Source organism: Lycorma delicatula, chromosome 1 (genome assembly GCF_047948215.1).
Source record: "Lycorma delicatula isolate Av1 chromosome 1, ASM4794821v1, whole genome shotgun sequence".
NCBI classification, from domain to species: Eukaryota; Metazoa; Arthropoda; class Insecta; order Hemiptera; family Fulgoridae; genus Lycorma; species Lycorma delicatula.
Window position 1 is genome coordinate 95,029,438 of NC_134455.1, and position 22,404 is coordinate 95,051,841.

At 29.5% G+C, this 22,404-nt stretch overlaps 1 protein-coding gene across 2 annotated transcripts in view; it reads left to right on the forward strand.

Moving 5' to 3' along the window:
* Window positions 1-5,112: 5,112 nt before the first annotated feature.
* The window catches only part of LOC142320354 (brefeldin A-inhibited guanine nucleotide-exchange protein 3), a 153,928-nt gene continuing 136,636 nt past the window's right edge, over window positions 5,113-22,404 (forward strand). For both annotated transcript variants that reach the window (XR_012755356.1, XM_075358063.1), the window contains exons 1-5: window positions 5,113-5,428; window positions 9,330-9,463; window positions 14,694-14,828; window positions 16,261-16,426; window positions 16,553-16,679. Coding sequence is in view for 1 of the 2 variants with exons in the window: in XM_075358063.1 (XP_075214178.1) it covers window positions 5,344-5,428; window positions 9,330-9,463; window positions 14,694-14,828; window positions 16,261-16,426; window positions 16,553-16,679 (647 nt within the window). In the remaining variant the exon portion in view is untranslated. The remainder of the gene's footprint in view (window positions 5,429-9,329; window positions 9,464-14,693; window positions 14,829-16,260; window positions 16,427-16,552; window positions 16,680-22,404) is intronic.

Below are 22,404 nucleotides of genomic sequence, written 5' to 3' on the forward strand. Positions count from 1 at the left end.
TTTCATAAGTTACAATATTAAATAAATCTCATCACTAATTGTCATGGATAAAAATGTACCAAATGTCTGAACATTTTATGAAATTCTTTGCACGATTCCACATTCTGATTCTGTCATTGTGTTTTGTGATAAATTATCATTTAATGATGCAGTACTGATCCATTGCAGGTGAATCTCCATCTAACTGACATGGAAAAGAGTTATTATATCATTTAAAAATTTATGCATGACATTCTATTTTGTTAAATTTTTAATTATTTATATTAGAAAAGACTATGGAGGTAGAAGAATTTTGTTATTTGGGAGGTAGAATTACTAAAGATGGACGAGTCAGGATTGATATAAAATACCAAATAGCACAGGCGAAATGAGCTTTCAGTCAGAAATATAATTTGCTTACATCAAAAATTAAGTATTCAGAAATGGAAAGAGAAATGATCATTGGTAAATATTTACGGAGCAACAGCAAAGTTAAGGAGAATTTTGTGTTACATAAGTTAAAATCTAATAATGTGTTAAATAAAGATGTTATACCAGTTTATAATAGGAAACAAAAGGTTGATAGGTAGGTGGAATGTATTAAAGAGTTATATGTTGGAAATGAATTAGAAACTTGTGTTATAGAGGAAGAAGAGGATGGAAAGGGAGATACAATACTGAGATCTGAATTTAATAAGCATTAAAGGATTTGAATGGGAAAAAGGCTCCTGGGATAGACAGGATACCTGCAGAATTACTGAGCAGTGCAGGTGAGGAATCTATAGATAGATTAAACAGACGAATGTAATATTTACAAAAATGGGGAAGTTCTGTCAGACTTCAAAAAGAGTTCTTCCAAAGAAAGCAGGAGAAGATAAATATGAAGAATAAGAACAGTTAGCTTAACTAAACATGCATCAAAGATTTTAACTAAAATTCTGAACTGAAGAATTGAGAGGAGAGTGGAAGAAGTGTTAGGAAAAGACCAATTTGATTTCAGGAAAGTATAGGAACAAGGTAAGCAATTTTAGCGCTCAGATTAATAGTAGAAGCAAGATTAAAGAAAAACAAACCAACTTACATGGCATTTATAGACTTAGAAAAGGCATTTGATAAGTAGACTGGAATAAAATTTTCAGCATTTTGTGTCTATAATGTATGTATATGTATGTGCATTCATATGTATGTCACACTATTTTGGCATTATGTATCAGGACTGACCAAAACCTGCTTTCTTCAAATTTGGCTGAAATATTTCTTTCTCTATATGGGGTATTTATCATATTATTTTTTTTCAAAATTCATTAAGGGAGTTGAGGGATGTCACAAAAAAGATTGATTTTCTTCAGAGCCATTTTAGAGAAAACCTATTAAAGCAAATTTTTTATTTATTTACAATGTATATATATTAATCCAAAAAAAAATCTTTTTCAAAAAAATTTTGGAAAATTAGCTATCAAGAAATGTCTTCAATTTTTTAAATTAAAACCCCCCAGACCTAAAATGCAGAAAAGATTTTTGAAATTTTTTTTTTCTTATTTTAGCATTTATTGAAGGGGGTGTTAGATTTAAAGTAAACTTTAACTAAGCCAATGCTAAGCTTAACCTATATATATGAATATTTTTAGAAACAGTTTTCTTAAAATTTATTCCCCATCTCTAAAAAGTATATTACCTGTTTTTTTTTGTTTTTTTTGTTTTTGACACTCTTTTAATTACTATTGGTAATAATCAGGACAATCATGGAATAGTTGCCAGTTTTTTTAAATATTACTTTTTTATTTTAATGTTTCTGCAATTATTTTCTTAAATGTACAATTTTTTATATAAAAATTATGATTTGTTGATAGTCAATATTTTTATTTTGATATTTGAAAAACTTTAAATTATAGTATTCATCAGTCTACCTTCCCCACCCCTAACCAAATGCAATATACTCCAATAGTTCATAGTTGTAGGTGACTCATCCATATTTCCTGGTCACTAAATGTCAATGGAAAATAAAATCAATTATAATAAGCCAATATATCAATCTGAATTCTACTGCTGTAGGGTTCTACTTGTAACAGAATTAAACTTCTCAAAAAATTCCATTGGTTATGTAGTTCTTTTCAAGAAAAGTAAAAGTTCTATAATTCAGTGTCTGATAAATTTCTTAATCAGTTCATAATTACATACCTGAAGTAGTCAGAAGCAGTAAAAAAAAAAATACTCGTCAGCAAACTTAGACATATAAGAATACACTCCTTCGGAAAAATTTAGTATACACTAAACAAACAACTGTAATAAACTTAAAAATAATAATGTAAGACATAATGTCTGAATAAATAAAAAATATTGCAAGGTCCTTACTATCTAGATGAAACACTTTAGTAAGCAGCTGACAGCAATGACTAATTCAATTTAATAATTTACTGATTCAGTTTAATGTTGTTTTATTAAAACTTATTTATTAAATAAATTAAATTAAATTAAATCATTTTTTTTAAACAGCTGGATTGATATGTTAATTTTTACAAGGTATTAAGATAAAATAAATATGTGCAGTAACAAAAGACTGAATGACACTAGTGGAAGATCAGTTTTTGTTACCTTTGTGTTTGATAAATCAGTAAATTGGAGAAATGATTTACTGTTTGTAGGCAAAAATGCCTAAAATAAAATAAATCTACAATAGCCTAATGCAGTTTTACATTTCACTTTACTAGACTGATAATAGTTTAGTATTAGTTTCTAACAGAGGCTATTCATTAATTATGTAAACATGGCTCATTAATTATGTAGAGCACATTAATAAAATTTTGTTTTTCATATAACATTTGAAGAGTTGTTTAAAATATTCTTATTTATGATTCTGGTAGGGATCTTTAAAAGGTGACAGAGTTACAAGTGGGAGCAGGGTTTTACTAACCATTTTTTTATACTTTTGAAACCTACAGACAGCTTTTTACCACGATGTAAAACCTCTAATTTAGATAAAATAGTACTTAGTAAAAATAGATAATACTTAGATTAGTACTCTATGATTACAACATCATCATAGAACACAGTCACAATCATAAAACATCTTGAACACAAATAAATTGTTTCATAGTTACCAACATTTCAGATAATAAATAATGCTTGTTATTGCAGACAAGCATTATAAATAATGTTATAAATAGTGCTTGTAAGTTCACACAACAATTTTACTTGAAATACTTCCTGTTTAATTTAATTACTTTTACCTCTGAATCTTTATTACATCATATTAGATTAAAAGAACAAATTTGGGTAACTGGACTTTTCTTTTGATTTTTCTTACACTACTTTAAAATACAAGCGTTTTCTCTTTAAAAAAAAGAATTGTAAGAACATAAATGAAAAATATCTAAAACATAATGTTGAAAATAAATAAGTAGAATTGTAAAACAATAATAAATAGTTATTTTACTAAAGGCAGAATACTGATGGCTATGGGTAAAGTACAGTTGACCATTAATGTCCATGGGACTTTGGTCTTTTAGATTCAGAACTTTTGATATCACATTACTATTACGAATAATTGTATTTTTAAGAGAACCAAATTATTCAGAGTATTGTTTGCTTACAATGTATCCAACTAAATGACCTTATGTCATTAATTCAAGGAGTATTGCTATTTCTGTTAGTACCTTTTGCCAAGTTAATAAACATTTTTAATTTTAACAACTATTTCTAAATATCCATTATATTTCTTAAAGCAAACAAATGCAAGTTTCATTCAGCAAGTTGCTCATAAAAATATATTTTTTTTTCTTTCCTGTTTAGTCTCGGGGAATCACCATCAGGTATACTTCAGAGAATGAATGAGGATGATATGTATGAGTTAAGTGAGGTATAGTCTTGTACAGTCTCAGGTCGACCATTTCTGAGATGTGTGGTTAATTGAAACCCGACCATCATTGAACATGGTATCCACGATATAGTATTCAAATCCATATGAAAGTAAACTGCCTTTACTAGGACTTGAACGTTGGAACTCTCAACTTTGAAATCAGCTGATTTGCAAAGACCCATGTTCACCACTAGACCAACCCGATGAGTTTCATAAAAACATCTAAAACTTCTTTTGTTATGCTATTAATCTTGATTTTATATAACTGATCAGTAAAACTAGCTATCTTTTAAATACTTGCTGAATGGCATTTTCTGGAGTTTGTAATGAAAAATATTATCTTTAAAAGCATATTGAAACATATACTTATGCAAACAACAAGCATTTTGCTTATTTATTGTTTACTTTACTAGCCCACCAAATCTGTTATTTTATACTTTTTTATAATGTGTATTGCTTATAAATCAATTTATTATAATTTTAAAGTGGCAGTTACTTTTATATCAACTAACCAACCAACAAATAAGTAGTAATTATCATCTGACTTCAACGTGTTAAATGAACACATGACTGGTGTTATGTGTTAAATTAATAATTCTTCACTTAAGTTTAAAACTTCTTGTGGGCGGGGATAGTGAGTGAAAATTTTGTTTTATAAGTTATAATGAGGCAGTTAAATGACAAAAAGGCAGTTAAAAAGCGATGTTTGATGATCTTGGTTATTATTAATTAGAGAAAATACTCTTATATAAATTGTAAATATTGAAAATCATCTAGTAGCTGATTGAAGGTCTAACTTTAAAATGTCACTTGATATTATGATGTGCGTTAAAATCTTTTATGACAAAAAGTTAAATTCTGTTCGTTACATTTTAAAATCCATTCTTCTCTTTTCTGACAAATGTTTGCCAACTATAACACACAGACAGTATCTCATACAGTTTACTTTACCAAGTTTACAAAAAAATATAAGCACAAAATACAAACAGTATAGCACAAAATTTATTGTTGTTTTTTTATAGTCACAGTTACTATTAAACATTGTCAACTGGTCATTGAACGCTTTACTAGTGATGGTATAATAGCTACATCACAAAATCAGCTTTGATAGTTTCTCGTCGTTACACAAATAATTCAGTTTCAAGTAGTTGAATTTGCCGGCACACCCACGCAAAGCAAAACGCCGAAAGGTTACACTAGCAATCGATCGATATCATCGTTACGAACGTACCGCTCTGAGACGACGTCTCTTTCAGTGTTGTGTGTCCCTTCCGTAATGATATGTTATCATTATCATTTGGGTACCATACGACAGTGTTTTGTTAAACAGTTTTTGTTCACCAATTACATCTTCCGTTGGTTATTTAAAATGTTTATAGTGGTTTACAGTAATCGGTTGGCAAAAAAAATGTACTTGCGGTAAAGCATTTCAATCGGTTAAGTTGTTTTTCTCTTTTAATATGTGTAAAGAATACCTGTTGATACAATAAGTTAATTATTTCTGAGCCATGGAAGATTTATTAATGCAGATTGTTAGCGAAGCCACTGGACCGAAATTTAGCGATGTTAGAAAAGCTGCCCAAGAAGCATATGGTAAGTTTTTAACATTAATAGTAAACATTTTTTTTATTTACAAAATTATTTAATTGGAGTTCTTTTGAAATCGATAGCATTAGGTTTGTTATCAATTTTATTTAAGTTTCTATCCGATGAAAGTATATGGGACCGAAAAACTACCAAAACCGTATTAATACTATTCCAGACCAACTTTTAAGTTATAAGGAAAATTTCACTTGCATGATAATGTATTATCTTATTCTGGTATACCGTAAATTGTAGAATAATTAATAATATAATATACAAGTAATGAGAATATTATTATAGGTTGATTTTACAGCTATTTGTAAAGCTGTTTATTTTGAATTTTTCCCCAAGTTTGATTTTTGATGATTATGAAAGGTTTGCATTTCGTATGGTGAAATAGCATGTTGATTGTAGGTTTATTTTTTTTTAATTTTCTTTAAGGTGTTTGTTCGGATTCATATAAAGCACTTAGAAATCATTATTCAATAAATTATTCTATTGATTAAAATTTTTGTTGCCTTTTCATATAAATTGCCTTCTGGATATTGGAGGTTTTTAACTATCATTCAGCTATTCATTGTGTAGTAAATTTACTATACATCACCTATGCGGGAGCACAATTTCTGTTTTATTAGAACAGCTGTGTTTGTTTTAATCATATGTAAACATAACCTCAATCCTGTAGCCTTTTAATACTCCCTTTATCTCATGAATTTGTATATCTCTTGAAAAATGTATTAAATACAAATTTTATACCAATAATTTTCTTTCATTGTTTAATATCATTTCAGTTTTCCTTCTCATTTTCTAACCTTTACTTTTGCTACCTTTACCTAAGAGATTGGAGCAGATGAAGTTGTATGTTTATTAAATGCCTATATAAAATTCATAATTTGTGTTGCCATTTCCCTTGCTGCATGTATTTACTGATTAGGTAGAATAGCGTGTCATTTTACCATTAGGTGGGTTGGGGGGTCTTTTATACGTACCGATAAAGGAAAAAAAAAACCTGGATACCATAATACATAAATCTGCAAGCTTTGATATTATGTGAATATTATTTATGTTCTGTATAAAAATAACTTTTTTTATGTATATTTTTTTAAGTAATCTGTTGACTGATTTGACGCTATTCTTGATTTCTTTATATTTTTTTTTTTTTTTGTCTTCAGTCATTTGACTGGTTTGATGCAGCTCTCCAAGATTCCCTATCTAGTGCTAGTCGTTTCATTTCAGTATACCCTCTACATCCTACATCCCCAACAATTTGTTTTACATACTACGCTGAGTTAATTACTCTAAAATCACCTGACCAAAAGTCGCCTTCCTCTTCCCACCGAACCTCACTAATTCCTACTATATCCACATTCACCCTATCCATTTCCCTTTTTAAATTTTCTAGCCTACCAACCTTTTTTAAGCTTCTAACATTCCACGCTCCGACTCGTAGAATGTTATTTTTTAATTTTCTGGTGACCCCTTCCTTAGTAGTCCCCACCCGGAGATCCGAACGGGGGACTATTTTACCTCCGGAATATTTTACCAAGGAAGGCGCCTCCATTATTGCTATGTGAAAATGCAGAGAGCCACATTTTCTTGGAAAAAAAGCAGCTGTAGTTTTCCATTGCTTTCAGCTGCATAGTACTCAGAGGACTGAGTGATGTTGATACAGCCGTTTAAGTCATTGTGACTCACACCCCTAACAACTACTGAAAGAGCTGCTGCCCTCTTTCAGGAATCATTCCTTAGTCTGGCTCTCAACAGATACCTCTCCGATATGGTTGCACCTTCGGTCTAGCTACTCTGTATCCCTGAGCACTCAAGCCCCCTCACCAACGGCAAGGTCTCATGATTCATAGAGGAGGCTTTATATTTTATACTACCATTTTCTTAAACTTAAGATAATATCTGCATTTTACATTTACTGGAAAGTATCATGTCTAGGTATCAGTATTGACCTAGTCTTTTCGACATTTAGGTGGTTTAATCTTTATCTTCCCATTTAGATTTTACTATGTACTGTGCTATCACCAAATTTACTAAAACTGTATATGGTAATATACTGCCAATCAACCTAATTTGACCCTTTACATGCTTTGGCGCAGATTTCTCTCTTCTATTTAACCAAAGACCTCTTCATATTATTAACCTGTAAAATCAAATTTTTTTAGATGTTTATTCATTTCCTTCCTATTTTCCCTTTGCCCAGGTTTTACTACCATAAAGTAAAGCCTTATGCTCCTCTAATAAAAATAAAATGCACGCTATTATAGTAACTGATAAATCAAGACTGTGCTGTTTGTTCTTTAATGCCAAGTGCGATGCAGTATTTATATTATTGATATTACAAATGAGTAATATCAATAATATAACTGGTATGGAGTTAGATATAGTTTTAGCAGAGTAGTAGTTAAACATGTTTAATGCAGAGTTGTGATCAATAATTTTTTATGAAATAGAAGTGTGGGTTCCAAGGAATGGTACAAACTTCAACATAGCTCCAGACACTCGTTATCAAATTGGTTCCAATTTGCCAATAAACTTACCTGAGTTTTCTTTGTTACTTTAAACAAGATTGTACTTTTATTTCAGCAATTTTTTAATTGATATCTGAAATAGGTAAACACATATTATGCGAAGTCTGTATTCAAAAGTTTCATTGAATGAGCTAATTAGAAGAAAATTATATTGATATCCTGGTCAGAGTTCCTGGAGCGAAAGTTTGATATTCCTTTGTGTAAGTTAAACAGAATGATATGCAAAGTAAGAATGATAATTAAAATTGCATTTTGAATAGATTATTTTAAACTAGCAAATTTAAGCAGTAAGTAACCATTATTATTTAAAGAATTTGAAGAACTTTAAAGATTGCATTTGTATAAGTGTTATTTTGATCAATTGGTTGGTGATAGAATCATTAAAATAAGTTCCTCATTTATGATTTGTTTAAAAAATTCTCAATGCATTATAATGATATGAAGATATATTTGCATTTTATTACTACCTGTTCCATTGTGATATTAAGTTTAGGAAAAAATATATTAAATATGTGCAAAGTGAAGCATATACATAAATGGTTAAAACTAATGTATTTAAATAAATACTGTGCTTGGATGGCATTACACAGACCTAATTGGGCAAGAGATTAAGTTAGTAATGAAGATTATGTTAAACTCTGAATTATTATTTGTTGATTGTTAAAAATAGAGGATAATATTAGTCCATTTATTTACTTTAACATTTTAATCTTCTTAGTAGTTATTATTTACTTTTTCATTTGGTACAGGGTCTCTTTAAGAGAGTCAGGACCAAGAATAATGTGCTGAGATTAGCAATTTTAGTTTTATGCTGTTACAAAATTTATTATTATTATTATTTATTGCTGTATTATTATTGTGTTGTTTATCTGTAGTTGGATTGAGGGTCTGGCAGCTTTGTAAAATAATGTGAAAACACATAACATCGATAATGTTCGGATAAACTACATGTCTAGCATTATTACCATTCAACAATTATTAAGATGTGTGTGTTATTTAGATTATACGTGCTTAAGTCCATGTAGAGATTTCAGGCAATTATATTTGGAATTTTAGGGTCAATCACTGAAAATGTTTCAGGATTGATTGAGGTGATCAATCCTGTACACGGCTTCACTTAATTTATTTATTGACCTCACACAAAAAAGTGTAACTACTTGAAGATTATTCTTATCAAAAATAAATATCCAAATATTTTTTCAAATAAATGAATTATATTGATATTTGAAATGGCCCTTTCTTGATGACAGTATTCAAAAGGGAAAGAATTCTTTAATACAGCTACTTACTTATAAGATTAAATTTATAAAAAATTTAATTTTTTTAAAATAAATTTGTTTATTGTATTTTAACATTTTTTAAATTTATTCTAGATTTTTTGGAATCGCAACAGGGCATGCTAAGAGATCCTGCTCATGAACTGAGAGGGAAGTGCCTTCATGCAATCCAGCTTGCTCTTGAGACAAAGAAAAGCAAATTTGTTGCATTTGGACTATGTGGCTTACACGTTAGTTCATAAATTATCTATCTAGTGCTTTATTTGTATTGTTGGAATTGTTATTAATAAGTCATTCATCATACTTTTTAGGCAAATTTTTAAGTTTTTCTTTTATTTTTATTCAAGCATTTTATTTATTTAGAAAATTATTTTATTGTTTGAATGGATTCTTCTTTAGATTACATAGTTGCTTAAGAGGTCACAAACCACTTAACCTTTATTACTTTCCCATCTAGATAGCACTATAGCAGAGCTACAGCTTTAAAAGGGAAAGTATTATAATCGGTCTAATTTGGGCATGACCAGTTTTCACTGGATCTTGATGTTTTGACACCTACAGAACCCAAAAAACAAGATGGAAATTTTCTGGATGTTCGTAGGAATGTGTGTTTGGTGTTGGCCTCTAAATCATCTTATACCTCCAGAACTACTGGAGTTTATTTCTTTACATGGGGCATTGATGCCATTAAATTTTCAACTGAAAAGGTCAAGGGGGTGAGGATGTAGAGCAAGGTCAATCTTGAGATTTTGCCTAATTAAGATCATATTTTTCTTAGGCACATTTTTTAACAATTAAAAAATAACAATATTTGCAAAATAATACCCCCACTCCAAAAAATGCTGTTTTAGTTATCTGCTACGTTGTGATATTAGAGGTGAGTTCCAGAAGTGCATAAATGAATAATATTTAAAGTATAAAAAATTAATGTGGTCTGACTGGATCCAAACTCGATTGCTCAGTTGAATCTGTACTGGTGTGTTAAACCTCACGGCTACACCAGTCTGCCAACCATAGAAGCTAAATTTGTTCTCTGTAAATTGTGAAATTACATTAGTTTAGTTAATGCTGACCGCCACACCTGCGTGAATTAAATATGATATATGAACACTTGCTTTATTTAGAATCATTAAATAAATGAGAAAGTATTATATTACAAAAATATTATAAGTTCATGACGGGTAGGTCCTACAGCTGTGTTGTTGGCTATTTTTTTTTTCTCAACATATATACATTCAAACATTACTATCCCAATCTTTTATTTTATACATTAATATGCATATTAATATAATGTAACTTTTATATTTAATTATACTAATATATATTTGTTAATAAATAAATTCCTTTTTATATCAAATCACAATTATCTTGGAGTAATGTAAAAGGTTATCACATAAATTACAAAACTGAAAAATATACAGAATTTTAATTAAAAAAAAATTATAATCTTTTAAATTGGATAAAAGTTTGTTATGTAAAACTCATTCACTGAATAATGGAACAAATATCTTAAACATCTGTATTTTAATATACAAAGTATATTAATTTTAATTTTAAAAAAAATTTAATTTTTAATTAAAATTTTAATTTAATTTTAAATCTACAATTAATTTTATTTTGTATGGCAATCTGTTGTAAAAACCAGTTGTTGATACATTAGGAGAATTATTAATTACTTTTTTTTTTTGCTGGGAAATTATAAAACTAAAAAAAATTTACAAATCTGTAATAAAAAAAAAAATGTATAATCTTTTGAATTGGATAGGATTTTGTGTTCTGTAAAACTCATTCATTCAGTAATATGACAAATATGTTAAACAGTATCTTAGTTTTTTGAAATCTCTTTTTAAGTCTGCAATTAATTTTTTATATTGTTTGGTAATTTGTTGTAAAAACTTGTTGATACATTAGAGGACTTATTCGTTACTTTCTATTTTACTGGGGAATTAGGTGGAACTTTGGTAATCAATGCATTCATTACGTTTGTTTCTGATCATATAACTGTGATTGAGACTCCACTGTTTTTAATTATTAAGCTCTTACTGTTTTCTTTTGAATAAACAACTGATTTATAAATTTGCTGTGATTATTCTAATCTGATAAAGCCCATTACAAAAAAAATTTTTACTTGATTTTGCCTTTCTAACTGAAGTCTAATGGCCCCAGTCTATAGCCTAAATAACATTAATGCCTCTTTGTTAAAGTGGATTTAATTACACTACAAATTTAAAATGGCAGGACTAATCTGCTTAAAAGTCTTATACTCAGAAATAACTTGCATGTAAGTTTTGTACCACATCAGAGTTTTTTTTAATTTTCTAAAGTTTTGGTCAGTACACCACTAAAATTTTATTAAAATTGCCCCAAAAGTTTTTTTTTTATTAAATTAAAATTGTAACAAAAAGAGATGATACTGTAATATTTCAAATCAATGTATTATGTATATTGAAAACTGAGAAAGTTATTAGTAGTCTTGTTGAAGTGGTGTGGAGTTGACTGGTAAAGAAAATAGTAGCTTGGACTGGGTAGCTTCTGAAAGGATGCAAATCTTTGTGTACATGAAGCCATAATGAATGACATCCTAGCGCCTTTGCATTGAATAGGAACAGAGTCTGTAGTACTGAATTAGTGTCCAGTATTTTAGTGAGAGGAAGGAGTTTTTGTTGTATTGAACTGTTATTGACAATCTTGAAGTGGTAAGCCAGATTGCGATACTGATTGCTGCGATCAGTTTGTGCTTTCTGTGCATAAACCATCAATTCAGAAACAATTTATAGAAGTCCACATATCTGGGTAGCACTAAAAACTCATGCAATCCAGTAATATTATGTAATATTATATAATATTATGATTATAAAGGAATTAATTATTTCAGTAGCTTGTGGGTTAATGTTTTTAGAAATTAATAAGCAAATATGTAAAATTTGCTTATCTTGTTTCTTGAATTTGCTTGAGTAGATGCTTGAACATGGTTTTTCATGCTGGTTAAATCACTAATATCGCTTCCAAAATGTAAAAATCTATTTTTAAATATTCTATTTTCAGTTCATCATTTGTATGGAGATTATTTAATTATCATTTTCTTTTAGAACCCCCTATAATTTAAGTGAGAAAGGTAAAGGTCTGCAGATCAAGAAAACCAACTAATTTGTGAGAAAGCAGTTGGTCTCAAAAAAAAAATACAGTATTCTTATCATTGAGTTTAAGAAAAAAATAAGATCCAATTCTCCAATGAGATATGCTATGGTAAACTCTGATTTTCATAAATAATGTAGATGCTCATTGAAGGAATGCAGCTTCTTAAAACTCCAAATTCTGCTATTTTGGTTGTTTATAAAATTTAACTTTTCAGTTACTGGTTTGTTTTTTCTTTCATGTTTAGTACTTTCACAGAACTCCTTAATCCCTTCTGCTTTATCAGGATGTTTTATTAGGAAATTAAGTTAAAATCATACTTTAAAAATGTAAACTTATAGGTATGTATATTTATAGTCTTGCTCATTTAAAATTAACTATTCTGTTCCTATTACTATAATTGCAGACAGTGAAACTATTATTTTTGGTTCAATAATTTGAATGTATATTTTAAATCTAACTTCAGAGATTAGATTAAATGTGTTATTTCCCTTAAACAATCATCATGTTTAAATTTTATTTGATCAGTAATTATATTTTCAATGCTGAATTTTAATATGGTTATTTTCCCTATAGTAAGGGATTTAGATGTGTTGTTTTAATTTTTAACATTTGCTTGTTTTGTATATTTGAAAATTTGTGTTTATTTTCCCTACTGTGATCAATGAAAATCTAATTAGATTTTCATTGTATTTTATTTTAATTTTTTAATATTTCTGTTTGATATTCCTGTGTAAAATTTTTTTTTCAATTCTGTTCTCTGCATTCTACCTTATAACCTCCTGGTTTTTTATAAATATTAATGTTAGTTTTGTTAGTAATTATTTTATATACTGTTTTTATTGCTAATTTTAAAGGAAATTTTGTAATTATTTTAATGCTTTTTTGAAAAATTTGTATGAATTATGTTAAAACATCTTTGAAGGTAGAAATATTTTTTAAAAGAATAAACATTTCAATTTTTGCAAATTTTCTGGGACTAGAAGCTAGGCCTATAGTACATGAAAGCCAGAACCAGAGCCTGTTGGATACCATCATGTATTGTAATGTCTTATTTTGGCTAGAAGATGACGTCACATATTTTTTACATAACCAAGAACACAATCTGTGAAATTCTTTAAATTCAACTCTTAAATAAAACCCACCTGTAACATCTGCTGTCTGTATTTTAATGGTGGTTAAAATTGAACATTACAGAGATCTTTTACGGACATCCTGTAACTAAGAAAGAATTTAAATAATTTATTTCTGATAGTTTCATATGTTGTCTAGATAAAACTACATTATCTATAGAAAATACTTATTGATATACTTTTATAGTGGTTTATCTATATATTATCTGTAAGTAAAGGGCATCTCAAAATTATCACAGGATTTAAATTGCACACAATTTTTTTTTCCGTTGGGCTGGCAAGGCTCTCTTAAGCATATTTTGTAGTAAACATATTACAGCTAGTAGTGAGTTAGTCACGATAAAGAAATACATGATGCAGGAGTGCATAATTATCATGAAAATATACTACAAATACATTGAGTGTTGGGCTAAAACGGTCAATGGTATATGTTATTGTGAGATGATGGCAGCATTTTTGTGATCTCAGTTGGAAACTGTGAACCTTGGCTTTGATATTGATCAGATATTCTTTCAGCAGGATAGTGCCATATGTCATACAGCATATAAAACCATTGAGTTGTTACAGCCGAAATTTCATGGTCAGCTAATTTTACACACAGTGATCACAATTCTCTACCAAGGTCATGTGATCTTACACTATGTGACTTTTATCTCTGGGGATTTGTAAAATCCAAGGTTTACAGAAAATGCATAACAACCATTCCTGAACTTAAAAAAAAAGTTTCATGTGCTATCACAACAGTTGAACAATTAAGCGAGCCACAAGTCTGCAAAAATGTGATTGCAAATCTTTTCAAAATATTGCGTGAGTATCATATGAGGTGTGGAGGACATTTGCCATATTTCCATATATAATCGGGAGTGTTTACTCTTTCACAGTATGTCACAACTTTGCCAATTGATGCATAAATAAAGGTTCATTTTGTAAATTTAAATTCTGCGTTACTTTTGGGATACCTATATTATGTGTAGGTGTATAAGTAAATTTTACATTTGTATACTTGCCAGTTATTATACTGTAGCTGTTATGTTGTTATAGTACTTAGTTAATTACATACTTATCTTATGAAAGTTACATGAAATAACTGCTGTTGCTTAAAAAGAATGTAACTGAAAAACAGAAATGAATGGAAAAGTGCATTAGTCAAGAACCTAAATTATTGTAAAAGAATTCTTGTTTTATTTTTCAGAGGTTACTACGAGATGACAGATTTCAGTCAAATTTTGAACCTGAAGATGATTCATTATGGTTACCATCCCAGTTGCTTACTGCTATCTCATCTATTCTTACTCAGTCAGATGATACACAAGTTGATATGTTAAAAGTAAGTTTTAAACATTTTAATTAAGTGCTCTTAAAAAAAAAACAGTAAGACATTCAGGAACCTGATAAAAGTTTTAAACCTTCATGTAGAAAATTGTTCTGTACAGCAAATGCCTGTATTCTAACTAATTACAATGTTCATTTAACATGTGTACTGCTCACAAACATGTTAATGAACTGTATATAAAAAATAGTCTCTAACTCTTTGTACTGTATATAAAGAGTCCCTGAGACTCTCTCTGTTAATGTACCACTGATAATTGATTTATAATTAACTGCAGTAGTTTTGAAAATAATTTCTAAATCATTAAATAAATACATAATGTTGTGTTTACAATGAAAACACTGCTTTCTGTTACTGCTTAATATTCACATATTGTAATGTGATGTTACATACTCAAAGATACATACAAAAAGCTCTTAAACATTTTATTTTATTTTGAAAAAAATAATTCTATTCTTTTAAACTCAAGTGTTCACATGTATAACTCAGATTTATATAATTGCATTAATTGTTCATGTAGCATGACAGTAGTTAGCCCATCTGGCTGTTCTAATGGTTAACTCATCATCGCAAATCAGCTGATTTCGAAGTCAATAGTTCTAAGGTTCAAATCTTAGTAAAGGCAGTTACTTTTATATGGATTTGAATACTAAATTGTGGATACCAGTGTTCTTTGGTGGTTGGGTTTAAATTAACCACACTTTTCAGGAATGGCTGACCTGAGACTGTACAAGACTACACTTCACATTCATACATGTCATCCTCAATCATCCTCTGAAGTAATGAATACCTTACGGTGGTTCCAGAGACTAAACAGAAAAAGAGTGAGGCTGATAGTAGGTAGCAGTGTAGGTTTGCAATATCAGTATTACCAGCATGGGAAATTTGTTTGATGCTGTTACAATATTGAATACCATATTCTGCTATCTGTGTGATTGCTGGCCAGTATAAATGTGATTCTATTACTTAATGAAAATATTTGTAATTTAAATTATTAGATATATTTTTATTTAAACAGCCAGTTCTTTGATCTACCAGTTTATTTAAAAGGAAATAATTATAAATTCAGTTGTGATTGTTTTTTCCATAACCATTTCAGGTTCTTAAATAAGAGGATTTCCTTGTAAATCTTCATATTTTTTTCAATCTATGGAATCTGATTATTTTATTAGATTATTATTGCTATATTCAATAATGATTATTTGCCTAACTGTTTCAAGAAAATGTAGAAATAACTTTCTGTATAAGTAGAATTTTGAAAAGTAAATTTTTTGCTTGAAAGTAAAAAAAATGTTTCAAGTAAAGCTGTGCTAGAGTTTTACAAGTTTTCTTTTGGTTTTTATTGTGATCCTTAAAAATTTACAGGCTGTACCCTTGGTATAATCTTACTCAGTTTCTATTTAATAACTATATATTATAATTGTTGCAGGTTTTATTGAATATTGCGTGTTCTTCTTATTGGACAATGAATGGGCGGATTATAATTCAGATTCTTACATTATGTAGTGAAGCTTATGAATCAGGAAACCAGGCTATTAGAACTGCTGCACAAGCTGCTACCAGTCAGACACTTCGTTCATTTTGCAATATGTTAGGTAATTATAAAGTATATTGTAAAACCGGTGTTCCAACTTTTCAGTTGTTAAAAGCTTGTAATCCAGCTATCTTGTAATAATGGATGACGAGAATTTTTAATTCATAAAATATAAATTTATTTTCAGATGAAGAATCTCAAGAAGTGGAACAGTCTAGCAAACTTCGTGAAGTTGGTAGTGGAGGAATTGATTGTTTTAATGAAGTTATTCCAATTCTTCAGTTTATTTGTAGTAAAATGGATGAAACACAAAGGTAACCTTGAAAAAAATTATTGTTTATTTTTTATGCCCTACATTTTTTTTTTGTAATGGTTTTTAATACTTAACATAAAAAAGATAAGTACAGGGAAATATTAAGTAAAAATGACAAGACTCAGAAGTCACTTTCATTTTATCTTTTTTTATCACCTACCTAGTAAGGAATTTTTTTTGTTGGTTTACTTTGGACCTATACTGCTCTTAAAGAAGTGAATTAAGTTATTTCTACTTTATGTATTCCCTTTAAAAATTAAAATAAAGATTAGTAGTTAATTTCAGTTTATAGAAAATTTATTTGAAATAAAGGATAAATCATGAATTTTGTATGAAGAATATAATTAAGAATTAAAAAAAAATCATATTACTATTTCTTAATGTGTATGTTAATTGTAGTCTGCTTAGCTAGTGAACAATAAGCAAATCCTCGTACGACCCAATGAGATGAGGATGATATGTATGATGTAAATGAAGTCTAGTCTTGTACAGACTCAGACCAATCATTCCTGTGACGTATAAATTAAAAAAAAATATATAAAAATCATTTGTACTACAAAAATTAGTAACTAAAAAATTTACAATAGATTTATACATTTTTAAAATTAAAAAAAATATGTATTTACTAAAAAAAATAAAATTAAAAATCTTAAATAGCCCTTGACGAAAAAACCTTAAAAAACATGAAATAATTAAATAGCTGTATATTTACTTCATAATACTCTGTAAGATTGTGATATTGTTTTTAAGACAATAAATTTAAGATTTTGATTAACTGTTGTGCATGATTATGATTATAAGTAAAGCTTATCTTTGCAGTCTACAGGTTGTAGACGACTGTCAGTCAAAATCTTAAATTTTATTGTCTTAAAAACAATATTACAATGTCACAGAGGATTGTAAGGTAAAAACACAGTTATTTAATTATTTCATATTTTCTAAGGTTTTTTGATTGTGGGGTTTTTAAAATTTTTAATTTTATTGAAAATTAATGATGTTAAATAATGCGTCAAATAATGGGCAGGCAGGAGTAGGTTTCGTGATGAACAAGAAGATAGGAAGGAGAGTGGAATATTTCAAGACGCATAGCGATAGAATCATTGTAATAAGGATAAAATCAAAACCTAAACCGACAACGATTGTTAATTTCTATATGCCTACAAGCGCCCATGATGATGATGATGAGGTAGAGTGTGTATACGAAGAGATTGATGAAGCAATTAAACACGTAAAAGGAGATGAAAATTTAATAATAGTTGGAGATTGGAATGCAAGCATTGGAAAAGGCAAGGAAGGAAATATAGTGGGTGAATACGGGTTGGGCAAAAGGAATGAAAGAGAGGACCGACTTATAGAGTTTTGCACGAAGTATAATTTAGTAATTGCCAACACCCAATTTAAAAATCATAATAGAAGAATATACATTTGGAAAATGCCAGGCGATACTGCAAGGTATCAAATAGATTATATCATGGTTAAGCAAAGATTTAAAAATCAACTCGTTGACTGCAAAACATACCCTGGAGCAGACATTGATAGCGACCATAATTTGGTGATAATGAAATGTAGATTGGGGTTTAAAAACCTGAAGAAAAGGTGTCAGATGAATCGGTGCAATTTAGAGAAGCTTGAGGAATAGGAGGTAAAGAAGATTTTTGAGGAGGACATCGCAAGAGGTCTGAGTAAAAAAGATAAGGTAGAAAATGTGGAAGAAGAATGGGAGAATGTTAAAAAGGTAATTCTAAAATCAGCAGAAGGGAACTTAGGCGGAAAAAAGATAACCGGTAGAAAACCTTGGATTTCAAACGATGTATTGCAGCTGATGGATGAACGTAGAAAATATAAGAATGCTAGTGATGAAGAAAGTAAAAGGAACTATCGGCAATTAAGAAATGCTATAAACAGGAAGTACAAACTGGCGAAAGAAGAGTGGATTAAAGAAAAGTGTTCAGAAGTGGAAAGAGAAATGAACATTGGTAAAATAGACGGAGCATACAGGAAAGTTAAGGAAAATTTTGGGGTACATAAATTAAAATCTAATAATGTGTTAAACAAAGATGGTACACCAATATATAATACGAAAGGTAAAGTCGATAGATGGGTGGAATATATTGAAGAGTTATATGGAGGAAATGAATTAGAAAATGGTGTTATAGAGGAAGAAGAGGAAGTTGAGGAGGATGAAATGGGAGAAACAATACTGAGATCTGAATTTAAGAGAGCATTAATAGATTTAAATGGCAGAAAGGCTCCTGGAATCGACGGAATACCTGTAGAATTACTGAGCAGTGCTGGTGAGGAAGCGATTGATAGATTATACAAACTGGTGTGTAATATTTATGAAAAAGGGGAATTTCTGTCAGACTTCAAAAAAAGTGTTATAGTCATGATACCAAAGAAAGCAGAGGCAGATAAATGTGAAGAATACAGAACAATAAGTTTAACTAGTCATGCATCAAAAATCTTAACTAGAATTCTATACAGAAGAATTGAGAGAAGAGTGGAAGAAGTGTTAGGAGAAGACCAATTTGGTTTCAGGAAAAGTATAGGGACAAGGGAAGCAATTTTAGGCCTCAGATTAATAGTAGAAGGAAGATTAAAGAAAAACAAACCAACATACTTGGCGTTTATAGACCTAGAAAAGTCATTCGATAACGTAGACTGGAATAAAATGTTCAGCATTTTAAAAAAATTAGGGTTCAAATACAGAGATAGAAGAACAATTGCTAACATGTACAGGAACCAAATAGCAACAGTAACAATTGAAGAACATAAGAAAGAAGCCGTAATAAGAAAGGGAGTCCGACAAGGATGTTCCCTATCTCCATTACTTTTTAATCTTTACATGGAACTAGCAGTTAATGATGTTAAAGAACAATTTAGATTCGGAGTAACAGTACAAGGTGAAAAGATAAAGATGTTACGATTTGCTGATGATATAGTAATTCTAGCCGAGAGTAAAAAGGATTTAGAAGAAACAATGAACGGCATAGATGAAGTCCTACGCAAGAATTATCGCATGAAAATAAACAAGAACAAAACAAAAGTAATGAAATGTAGTAGAAATAACAAAGATGGACCACTGAATGTGAAAATAGGAGGAGAAAAGATTATGGAAGTAGAAGAATTTTGTTATTTGGGAAGTAGAATTACTAAAGATGGATGAAGCAGGAGCGATGTAAAATGCCGAATAGCACAAGCTAAACGAGCCTTCAGTAAGAAATATAATTTGTTTACATAAAAAATTAATTTAAATGTCAGGAAAAAATTTTTGAAAGTGTATGTTTGGAGTGTCGCTTTATATGGAAGTGAAACTTGGACAATCGGATTATCTGAGAAGAAAAGATTAGAAGCTTTTGAAATGTGGTGCTATAGGAGAATGTTAAAAATCAGATGGGTGGATAAAGTGACAAATGAAGAGATATTGCGGCAAATAGATGAAGAAAGAAGCATTTGGAAAAATGTAGTTAAAAGAAGAGACAGACTTATAGGCCACATACTAAGGCATCCTGGAATAGTCGCTTTAATATTGGAAGGACAGGCAGAAGGGAAAAATTGTGTAGGCAGGCCATGTTTGGAATATGTAAAACAAATTGTTAGGGATGTAGGATGTAGAGGGTATACTGAAATGAAACGACTAGCACTAGATAGGGAATCTTGGAGAGCTGCATCAAACCAGTCAAATGACTGAAGACAAAAAAAAATTTATTATTTTTTAAATTTTTAAGGTTTTTTCATGATGGGTTTTTAAAATCTTTTAATTTTTTAAACCCATGATTTGATTTGATTTTATAAACTCATATTTGTGCTGGTCAAGTGAAAATTACCAGTGCAAATTACTTAATAATCCACTCAATAATGTAGCTTTGCTGGAGTTAGAAAGACTTAGAAACACTCAAAAAGCCGCATTGAAGAAACATATCTACTGGATGCCCCTTGGTGGCTTATAACCATAAAACTAAGAACCTTCTCTGAGTTGATGTCTATGTAATGCAAAAAACCACATCAAAATCGGCTCAACCGTTTTGGAGATACACATCTACTGCACCATCTCCTGGTGGCCTGTAACCATAAAACTAATCTAAGAATCTGCTCTGAGGTGATACCTATGTAATGCAAAAAACCAAATTGAAATCGGTTCTGTAGTTTTTGAGGTTTTGTAGTTTTTGAAGATGGTACAAACACACACACACAAACACACACACAACCTCTTACCCTAAATGCATATACCATCTCCTTTCTGCCGTGGGTAAAAAAAATGTACTAATCATATAAAAATGTATAAATATTGTAACAAGAATTGTTCCACAAATATCATACAGTCTGAAAAATATTTTGTACAAAAATCAACAAAAAGAAAATATCAAAAATACAAAATAACAGAGAAATTAAATCAGCAAATTTTAAATAATTTAAAACACAATATTTTACATTATAAAGGTAATATCATAGATAACACCTAAATAATATTATACAGGAAAAAAAATCCCTGCTTTTTATTATTGTAATAAAAATATTCACAGACTCTGTGAAATTTGTGAAAACAAAATAAAATCAATTTTTAAAGATCAAAAACTGAGATAATACTTTTACCATTTTTTATGATAACATATTTTGAAAATATTGGAAAAGTAGTTTTAAAACTGATGTACTATTTTTCACAATAAAATGAAAAAGGTGCACAAAAATATGTAATCCTTGAATTATTATGAAATTTATAATAAAAAATTACAATAATATAGAAAATAAACCTATAAAATTGGCAGTGCATTATTTATTATGTAATATTTAATTTTTATAATATAGACAACCCATTTCAAGTCATTTACTGCCAGATAGATTAATTTTAGTTTCCATGATGTGAATTGAACCAGAACAGTACTTGAGAATCTAGGAAATGCTTTTAAGGTCAGAGACTTAGTAAGTTCCTCCCTGTAATAGAGAGGGAGCAATGATTGTATATATTAACAATTGCTAGCTGCTATTTGCTCCTACTCTGTAGAAGTAAATCTGTGTAAAACTCAGTCAAGGGACCAAGTTCCTCCCATTACACGTGCAAATGGCCTCCTCAGAGGGCAAATGGACAGTGGTAGGTTCAGGGCACTCTATGCCATAGGAGTGATAAACTGCCCTCAAAAGCGGTGGAGCTTCTTCAGGAAGTCTCAAATGTATTAGATTACAGAAGGTAACCGCTGTGTAGCAGATTTCAGAAGGAAAACCATTATATTAAATATCGTAGTTATAATTCCTTGTATTACTGTATGATGCTGACTTCTGTTAACTGTTCCAGAGTTAAAATAGCTTGTAATTTAGGATTTCAGGAGAAGCAACAAAAGAAGTTAAAGAACTCATTGCTTATAGGAATTTGGAATGTCAAGACTTTGTTACAGAGTGGAAAGTTAGAGAATCTTAAGAAGGAAATGAAGATAAATAAAATGGATATATAGTAGGGCTGAGTGAAGTAAGGTGGAAGGACAGAGTGAAATGAAGAGTGGAGAAGTTACATATTCTATTCTGGAAGAAAGAAACAGAAAAAATGGAATGGCAATAATTATGAGTAATAAAGTATCAAAATGAGTTGAAAAATATGTTATATAAATAACAGATAATAATATCATTAAGGATTGGGATGTTACTAAAAGATTTAATTACATATTCCAATATTAAATTATGAAGAAGAAGGTACTGAAGAGATCTGTGAGAGTATGATGATGAAATAAAATTAT